This window comes from Medicago sativa, chromosome 1 (assembly GCF_051527215.1).
Source record: "Medicago sativa cultivar Bolivia chromosome 1, Bolivia_mono, whole genome shotgun sequence".
Lineage (NCBI taxonomy): Eukaryota > Viridiplantae > Streptophyta > Magnoliopsida > Fabales > Fabaceae > Medicago > Medicago sativa.
In genome coordinates this window covers 36,223,668-36,233,098 of record NC_140749.1, presented here as the reverse complement: position 1 = coordinate 36,233,098, position 9,431 = coordinate 36,223,668, and the positions used below count along the sequence as shown (strand labels likewise).

General features: G+C 35.9%; 1 protein-coding gene across 4 annotated transcripts; it reads right to left on the bottom strand.

Moving 5' to 3' along the window:
- Positions 1-564: 564 nt before the first annotated feature.
- Positions 565-6,920, bottom strand: LOC146954645 (PWWP domain-containing protein 5-like). 4 transcript variants are annotated; one of them, XM_085717455.1, is made up of 4 exons: positions 6,771-6,920; positions 5,878-6,596; positions 3,502-5,758; positions 565-986 (listed from the first exon to the last, which is right to left on the bottom strand). In XM_085717455.1, the coding sequence occupies exons 2-3, from the start codon at positions 6,518-6,520 to the stop codon at positions 3,510-3,512; spliced, it is 2,892 nt and encodes a 963-aa protein (XP_085573581.1). In that variant the 5' UTR covers positions 6,521-6,596; positions 6,771-6,920; the 3' UTR covers positions 565-986; positions 3,502-3,509. The 4 variants fall into 4 exon arrangements, with proteins under 4 accessions (XP_085573581.1, XP_085573576.1, XP_085573571.1 ...); XM_085717450.1 differs by having other exon boundaries at positions 5,878-6,557; XM_085717445.1 differs by having other exon boundaries at positions 5,878-6,541.
- Positions 6,921-9,431: the final 2,511 nt, after the last annotated feature.

Here is a 9,431-nt window from a genome sequence, read left to right as displayed (position 1 = left end):
CACCATGAACAGATAATGCACTGCAAGAAAAAAATAATGAAGTGTTGAGAGCCTATGATAGTATCCTTGAAACTTTTTGATCTTTTCTTTGGTGGTGGAAACTTTTTGATCTAATGACAAATATTACTCGCTCACGGTGAGAGACATTACGCTAGCATCCGCCAGTTTTCAGAACTAAGATGGATAATAAGGGTAAATCATATCAGATAAAAGGTTAATGCACTGCAAGAGGGTAAATCACATCAGATAAAAGGTTAATGCACTGCAAGAGGGTAAATCAAATCCAACGGAAGTGTTTGTTGCACAAAGTGATAGAAACTGCTAAAGTGCAATTATACCAGCACCAAACTGCTCAAGATCTGTTGAATGCAAAGAAAGAAAGAAGTAGGGTTGTGTTGTATGAGGGTTGGTCCAGCATACTTTCAGCTGGAAATTTTGTAGCCTTCCGAAAATTTGGTCTCTGCTTTTACAAATTTCTCAATCACATTAGTTAATTGAAATTGATCGGCTATGAAATTTCAAAGATCAGATTGTTTGCTCTACAATTTTAGAGACCAAATAGCATTTCAATCAAATGAGTACTCAAATTCCTGTTCAAAAGTATAACATAAGCACATGCAATGAAATATGAAGAATTTAACAACGATATGTTAACAATTAACAACCACTGCACTTAAAACTACTGATGCATACAATTAAATTGCCAACACCAACTTGTATCCCTTCAAAGGGATGACTAGTATAGTAACTGCTAACTAGTATATGTAGCATTGATATTCAGAATAGTGAAAATAAAAACAATAAGGAGGGTGATGGCAACTAGAAATGAGGGTCAGATGACAAAGCTATACACAAAACTACCTAAAATATCTCTTTCACGGAAAAATTAATGTCCGGACGAATCAACATTCTGGATACCTTCAGCAGTCACTTCATAAAAATTTCTTCAGTCAAATATAAGCCGCAATATCATTTGTCAACATTCCCTAAAATGAGAGAATCACAAATATCAGTTATTATTCAAAATATATTGTGTTAAAGTTACATGTCATTTTGAACTGAATGTAAAAATTGTACCACACAAAACACAAATGTATTGTGCAAACACAAAACAAAATCTGCTTTTTCCCTATGTTTACAATTGCTTCAACTCTTTAATGTAAAAAATTGTACTCGTCAGTCAAAATTGTGATTTATGGCATAGAATCCTCGATTTTACGATGCTTTCAGACCTGAGCGATTCTGATTGCATGCAAAATTATTCTGTGTTGAATCGGTTGCATCACTAAGGGAAAATCGTAAACTCAGTGGAAATAGTGAATTTTCCTGTTTCTGCTTTCCAGATTTTCCCTGTCACAGCCTCTTGTTCTCCCTGTTCTTGTGCACAAACAAGAACATGTAACAGGGTGAAACACTTGCTTTAGGTGAGAAAGCTTCTGCTCTCTGTTGTGCAGAAGATTGATCTGTGTGCAGAAGTTTGGTCTATGTATGCATGTTTGCAACTTTGTCTGAAACCAGAGTTGGGCCCTGATGGTTCAACATCCAACTCTGGTTTCTGGAAGAGAGATGGATGTTGAACCATCAGGGCCCAACTCATTCTGATAGATTAAGATAATGAATATTTGGCCCAAGCTCTGCATCATCTTTTCAATTTAAGGCTCTAATGCTAACATTTGTGACTTCAGAATTATGAGGTACGGAATATGTGTGATTTGAAGGTTTTGTCTTCTCTTATTAATGGATATTTTATAAGCATATATATGAATTTGTATGTACGTAATATAACACACACACACACACACACACAAATATAGGGGATTGCTAACTTACTCCCACCTAAAAACATGGAGTAAGTTAGCAAACCTACTCCCACTTGTTTTTGACAAATAACCAATTACACTCTTGAGTTAGTTTCAGACAAAGGACAGTCTAGTCAATTTCATTTATTTTGTCAAAAGCAAAACATAACACTTTTTTCCTCATACGCATGTATGTCGACTGCCAACAATCATTTCCCATTTACTAAACTTTAAACTAATAAACATTCAAAGTAACATAAAAATGTATCGAGTAAGCTGATAAGATTGAACTGGCCAAGTCAACAAGGCTAGACCAAAAGCAAATTAACAATTAGTTTATTAATCAAAGAAAATGTCATTGGAAACCATATGAGAATATGCAGTTTTCTTGAGTTACGAAACCGATCAATCACAATGTTTCAGTAAAGCATTTTCACACGTTATTCAATTTGTAAAAAGAAAAAGGACCGAGTGCTAAAGGGGTAAAAAGAGAAATTAAGATTTTTTTTTTTTAGATAAAATAGCGTCTTGTCAAAAAATAAACCAAATTAAAATAACACTCATTTATAAAAGTAGTGTTTTTTTAAGAAGTATAAAAATACTGTTTTTAAAAGCGATAACGAGGTTTTAGTCTTAGATAAGCAAGTGGGATTAGGCTTGCTAACTTACTACTTCATATTTTTAGGTGGGAGCAAGTTAGCAGCCCCTATATATATAAAGCTACTTTGATTAGTTAATACTAATCCCAACCTAGCATAAAGTTTTTCCACTAGTTCTGTCTAAACAATTATCGAGACTGCATAGTTGAAGACGGCAATCTCAAATTAAGAACCTGAGTAGGTCGACGAGAATTATCATTTGATTCTGTTCAAAGGCAGCCCGGTGCACTAAAGCTCCCGTATACTAAAAAAAAACTTGATTCCATTTTTTTATTCATTCACACTTGAGATTTCCATCTCACAGTGTAGTCTCGTGGGCTGTGTAGGGAGGAGTAAAAAATCTTACGCTAGAGATTAGTAATAATTAATCATAGCCATTCATTAATATTAAAATTAAGGGTCAAGATTCATTAATTTTATAGAATCTTAAAATTAAGAGTCAAGATTTGGGTTTTTGGAGTAAATAATTCACCATTTACGATTTTATTTCCCATTTCTAAATTCTTGATTTTAACTACCTAAACCGGACTGTTGCTGTAAAATAATTAAAAAAACTTACAACACTACCCTTGCTATTTTCCCTTTTTTATTAGTTTCAGAATGTTGCTGAGAAAACATATTTCCTAAAACTTTCACGATTAAGATCTTATGTTCCAGAGCACTCGTGATTTTGTTCTATATTGCTCTGCAGCTGGCATGTTTCTAGAAAAGTTTCTACTGCCCTTCAATATTTCTGTCCTGGACAAAAATATTTGAAAGCTTGTCTTAAAAATAAACAAGGGAGTATAAACCCTCAAATCAATGTAGAGGATTACAATAAGAAGCACTTTAAAGATAAAACTAAAGTTGGATACACCATCACTTACTTTACAAACAAAGGTCATTTTAAAGCAGCCTTCTCGAGATAATTGGATCTTTAATCATGTTTTTTTTTCTTTCTAAAAGCTAGTACATAGCCAATCACAGATTCATATAGCATAAAACTACACCAATCAAAATGTAACAATTAAAATAGTGTGAAATATTATTAAAAGATTACGTACCAAACAATCTAGACCATATTAACTTCAAAATTGGAGAGATCGAAAACCATTTCCTGGTCTTGTGTTGCATCAACAGATGAAGCTTTGAACAGTGCACTTGGAGTGTAATTAAGCTGGTAATTTACGAGTACTGATCCAAATATGTTGAACTTCTTAGCACTATTGAAAGCTACCTCTGCATCTACACATTTCTTAAAGACCACTCTTGCCCGGCTGCTTACTCTATCAACTTCTGTTTCAGATTCCTTAAGTGGTCCAAAACGCTTAAACATTTTGTTAAGGTTTGCTTCTAAGGGAACAGAATTGAGCTCGGCAAAGTTCATAACAAGCTCAGCAGGAGCATTGTCATCTATATAACCAGGAGGTTTTTCGGGAGCCTCGGCAGGATTGCTTTCAGAATTGTTTTTCTTGGTATAGGGCTTACGATTAACTTGGGCTGGCTTTGGTGACTTGGAAGCTGGCTTTGGTGACTTAACAGCTGGCTTTGGTGACTTAGCAGAGACTGGTTGTTCGTCTTTTTTCTGGTTTTTCCGTGATGGTTGTTGCACTGGTTTTTGTTGCACTGGTTTCTGTTGCACTGGTTTCTGTTGCGCTGGTTTCTCTTCAGTGCCATTGTCAATGACCCTGTCAGTCCAATATGTGTCGCTCATATCTTCAAATTCAAATGTTTCAGGTGACCCAGTTCCAACTATTGGGGGTTTCTTCCTCTTAATACCAAATATATCCGTGCGTAAAATCTCTTTCCAATCAGCAGCCACAACTACAGAATTTCTGAAATCAGAGAAAAAGCTGACTATGCTGCCATTCAGAAAAGTATACTCTCCAAGGGGTTCTTGTGCCACAAGCTGAAGTGAAGATAGCAAATCATCTAGAGACGAATATTCTGTCGAATCCTGATCATCCTCATCAGTTGGGAGAGACACATCTGATTCATTATCGGGAAAAACATCAAAGTCTCCATCTGCCTTTGGAGATCGGTCACTAGAACACTTCCTTATAGAAGGTGACGCAGTGAGTTGACTAGCAGCCCGACGAATACAATCACCGATTTTAAACGATGACTTTGTGGTATTTGAAACTTTTGCAACAGAAATTGTTTTTCTCCCATCTTGCATTTCGGAGTCATCGGCGTAGGGATCAATAGCGCTCTTGCTCCTTTTCTTGGAATGTTCAGGTGAAACCAGATTATCTGGAGTCCGACCATCACCATCAGGAGAATCTGGAGTCCCATTCATTAGGTCTGACATCCTTTTTTCCTTCTTTGATGGATGCACAGTGTCCTTGAACTTATATTTACGCTTTTGACGGTTGCTGCCTTTTTTAACTACAGGAGTTGCATTCTCAGTATCTTCACACAAATCTTGTTCATCGTCAACAAAAAATGAATGGTCCGGGTCAACACCTCCACAATGTTGTATTTCTGGCAAGCAAGAGAAACCCTTAAAACGATTAAAAGCAAGCAGCTGAGCCTTAGCAGTCACAAGCTCCAAACGATCAAAGCCAGCCGTAGGAAACTCGGATAGTGTTTTCACATATTCTATAAGATTCAAAGGTGAAAATGAGTCAGCATTTAGAGACTCATCCACCTCATGTGTGATACTTATTTCTTGTTGAACCCCGGTGTTCTCTACTGTCTGACTTTTAATCATGTCATAGGTGTCTTTAGGTATACAAGAACATGCAAGCCCATATTCGACTCGTCTTGAGACTTCATCCAAAGCACAATTAATAGCACTCTGGAATGATTCTGAACGATTCCTATGCTCTTCAATTGTGGAGAAATGTGCCCTAAAATGCTTTAGCTTAGATGCTTCATTCCATGCAAATGTTTTGTCCCCAAAATATGCGACGAAATAGCAATCTTTTTTATAATGCTTCTTTGCCCTCTCAGATGCATCTGACGGATCAAATATCTGCCCAGGCCACCATGGGTGACTTCTCACTTTGCCCCAAACCATATCTGAGAGAGAAAACTCGCCTTCTTCTTTTGCTTTTGGCAGCAAATATCGTGCCTGATGAACTATTTCTGAACTACCAGGCTTCACAAGCGCATGTTTTCCGGCTTTTCTATCTCTTAGTTTTCTCTTCCCAACTTCATTAACTTTTTCAATTTCCTGACCACCATTTGACTCCTCGTTGACTTTTTCCTTTCCATCACGCAACGGCGCATGGCTCCCTTGGTCAGTATCTTGAGTGTCTTCTTCTACAATTGCATTAGCATCCAAGTTTTCCTCAGTCTCAATAGACACCGACGAACCTGCACCAACAAAACTACAAGCATCACTATCTGGAAACTAAACAGCATTCTCATTTACTACAAGTAACCACTAGTTAAGCTGGAAAAAACACCAATGAAATCAGCAGATATCTTCTTACCTTTAACCTCTGCAGTGTGATTCACGGTTTCATTTCTTTCTGTCCCTTGTTGATTGTCGCCGTCTATTTGTATCTCCTCATGTACATCAGATTGTTGAGCATCCAAAGCAGAAACACCGCTCACATCGTTGTCAGCTATCAATTGCTCCTTTGAGTTGCACTTTTCAAGGCTAAAGCACTGTACATTTTCTTCCCCTACAGAACTACCTGCTAAAGCATCATCACTGCTAGTATTTATTATCTTGTGATCTGCGGCCTCGGCAGCATCCACCATATTAAAGTCACCGATTGTTGTTTCGACACCTGTACTACCAACTACTGCGGCCTCGGCAGCATCCACCAAATTGAAGTCGCCGATTGTTGTTTCGATAACTGTACTACCAACTACTGCTTCATCTCTCACTTCCCCTCCCAAAACAACGTTACCCAACTCAACTGCCGCCGCATTCTCACTCCCGGCTTCTTCAAATTCTACAACCCTAGATTCCTCAACCGGATACTCGGTCCCACCAACTACCCCAACAGAATCACCACAAACCACTTCATTATGACCCCCACATACCACAGACCCATCTAGGGTTTCACCACCAACTTTCACACCATGGGTCACAGTGGTTTCTGAAACATTTTCTGGTTCTTCCATGATACCTCTAAAACCTTATATCTTACAAAAATTAAAACTTCAAACATTCAATAAATACAATAAATCTCTATTTTTACTAAGAAATTCAGTAAAACAAAAAATACCCAGATAAAAAAAAAAAAAAAACAGATTTATCAGAGACATTAAAATAAAGATTTTGAAGAAAACCCATTAAAGAAAACAGCAGAAAATTGAATCATGAAATGGAGGAAAAGAATAACAGAAAAGAAGAGTGAGAAAGGGTGCATACCAAGGTTTTCGATTAGATCTCGGGGTGAAGTGAAAGAGGAGTTAATAAGGGTTTGGTTTTGGGGGGATTTTGATTTTGAAGAGAGAGAGAGAGAGTTTAGAGAGAGAAACGAACTAATGTCACGATATATTCAGATTTCAGACACACGGTGCATTCTTTGTTCTCTTTTTGGGCTTTACATTATTTTTGTTCTTTTTTTTTTTTGAAAATTGCTTTTTCGACATAAAAAACTTTACATTGACACAAGTAAAATACTAAAATGCCCTCAGCGGTAGTTAACTACCGTTGAGGACCCGGCGGTAGTTAACTACCGCTGAATTCATTTTATGTCCCAGCGCCTTTCCACTTTCTCTGTCTTCTCTTCTTCTTCTTCATCGCCACACTTAAGCATTTGATAGTTCTAGTTTCCTTTTTCTCTCTGCCATAATGTGATCCAAACACTGAGAACTACTTCTACTCTTCTTTCCACTTTGGTTACTAGCTTTTGCTTTTGGTTCCAAACTCCTCTTATTACTACTTCTACTCTTTGTTCTTGGTACTTCTTCTGATTCTGGTGTAGCAGTAGCTGGTATTATGGTAGATTTATCAAAGGAGAGAATTAATGTCCTTGGAGTGGACGGTGTTGATGAAGGATGAAGCTTTTTCCCTGAGCTATCTGAGTCGTCCATCTCACTAGAAGATGATAAACTGCTTCCCAAAAGCTGTTTTTCTTCTTCTGAAATTGTAAAACTAAAAGCTTAAAACGTGATGACCAAAATATTAAGATTATTTTGAGCAATTTGGCATGGGTGTTGACCTCAAATTAAGTTTGTTTAGAACATAAAACAGAAAAATTTGTTTGAGAAAAAAAAATTATGATTGTTTTTCAACAAATCAACAAAGATGAAAAACATTTTTGAGAAATTCATGAGTAATCTAGTTGTGTTTAGAAGTTGTTAATCTGCTCTAGCTCCTAGCTTCAAGAAATTGCTATAAGACTTCAAGCATCAGGTGAAAATTTTATTTGGGTACTGAAGAAAAACAATGAAGATGGAGAAGAAGAAGAAGTGTTGTGTAGTGTTAACTGGAGAAAAGATTTCAGCGGTAGTTAACTATCGCTGGACTACCGCTGGCTGGCCCCAACGATAGTTAACTGCTGCCGGGTCCTCAACGATAGTTAACTATCGCTGGGGGCTTTTTAGTAAATTACATGTGTCATTGTGAAGTTATCAAGGTCAGAAAAGCAATTCTCTTTTTTTTTTTTTTTGAAGAAACATTACTTTTGTTCTTTAAAATTAAATTAAAAGTGATTTGATCCATTTAGTTCATGTTTTTATTTTCTCTCTTCATTTATTTTCTTTGATTAATAATGTTTTTTAATGTATTTTTTTGACAAACCAAAGTTTTTTGTTAGAGTCAAAAGAAAGTTTTTGAATGGTTGGAGGTGTATAAAATTGATTTTAATTCATTTAATGTTATATTTTTGTTTTTAAATTTGTAGATTTATAGTAATAATAAAAATGAAGGGATTAGTTATTTCAGAGACATCTGATAAAATTGAGACGATACAGAGAGAAAAATGGAGAGATTAAAAAATAAAGAAGATTATGACTTTTTTGGGCACTTGATTTCTCACAATCTAGTTTCGTCACTCACATGACATGATAACCAAAGTAATTTATGACATTTTTATTTGATGATAAATTAGTCACTTGTTCTTTTCATTTTGTGCATAGTCACTCTCTTATCTATCTTTTTTTTTTTTGACAAACTCTCGGATATCTATCTAAAGGATGTTCAAATAATTTAGTTAACTGAATCAAACAATGAACCGAACTACATTGAACCATTTCATATAGTTTTGAACTAAATCACTTTTTACAAATTAGTTTCAATTCGGTTCAGAATCGGTTTACATTATGAACTGTAATTTAAGGCACAAACACATTTTACCCCCCCCCCCCCCCCCCCAACCTTCAAAATGTAACGATTTTGGTCCCTTATAAAAAAAAATAGCCAAAGTCCCCCCCAACCCAACCTTCAAAATGTAACGATTTTGGTCCCTTATAAAAAAATAGTCAAAGTCCCCCCTCATGTTTAGCCCTTTTTGTAAAACACCGATTTTGATCCAGTCAATCCTACATGGCACACCACATAACTTCAAAAATTGTCAGCCGTGTATTTTTTGAATAAAAAAATAAAGGAAAAACCACATCTGTATTTTATGATTTTTTTTATTTAAAAAAACAGAGAATAGGAAGGACGCACGAGAAGCTACAACCATTCCTTCTCTCCCTTCTTTCTTCATCAATCTCATTCTCATTCATCTTCTTAACCCAACAATTCGTCAAACACAACAACTTCATATTCTCTTTTTAGAAATTAATTAAAACAAAGAAAAATTAAAATTAAAAACATTATTAACAATGCATCTCTGTCTAGATTCATCATTACCAAAATTAAAATCAACATCCATCCTTATCCTTAATCACCACACCCATCCTCTCCCCAAATTCTTTATCACCATTCATCCCCATCGTCATCCTTGATTTTCTTATTCTTCTTCTTCTTTCTCTTTATAATCTGATCCACAAAATATGCATCAAATCAGAATATGACCCATCCTCCTTAAAAATTCATTGAAATCATCATCAAAACCCAGAAAACATCACTAATGTCATT

Coding starts and splice junctions, on each gene's coding strand:
- LOC146954645 (XM_085717455.1), bottom strand. CDS start 6,520: ATGGAAGAACCAGAAAATGTTTCAGAAACCACTGTGACCCATGGTGTG. Junction 5,759..5,877: donor TCACACTGCAGAGGTTAAAG/GTAAGAAGATAT, acceptor TTGTTGGTGCAG/GTTCGTCGGTGTCTATTGAG.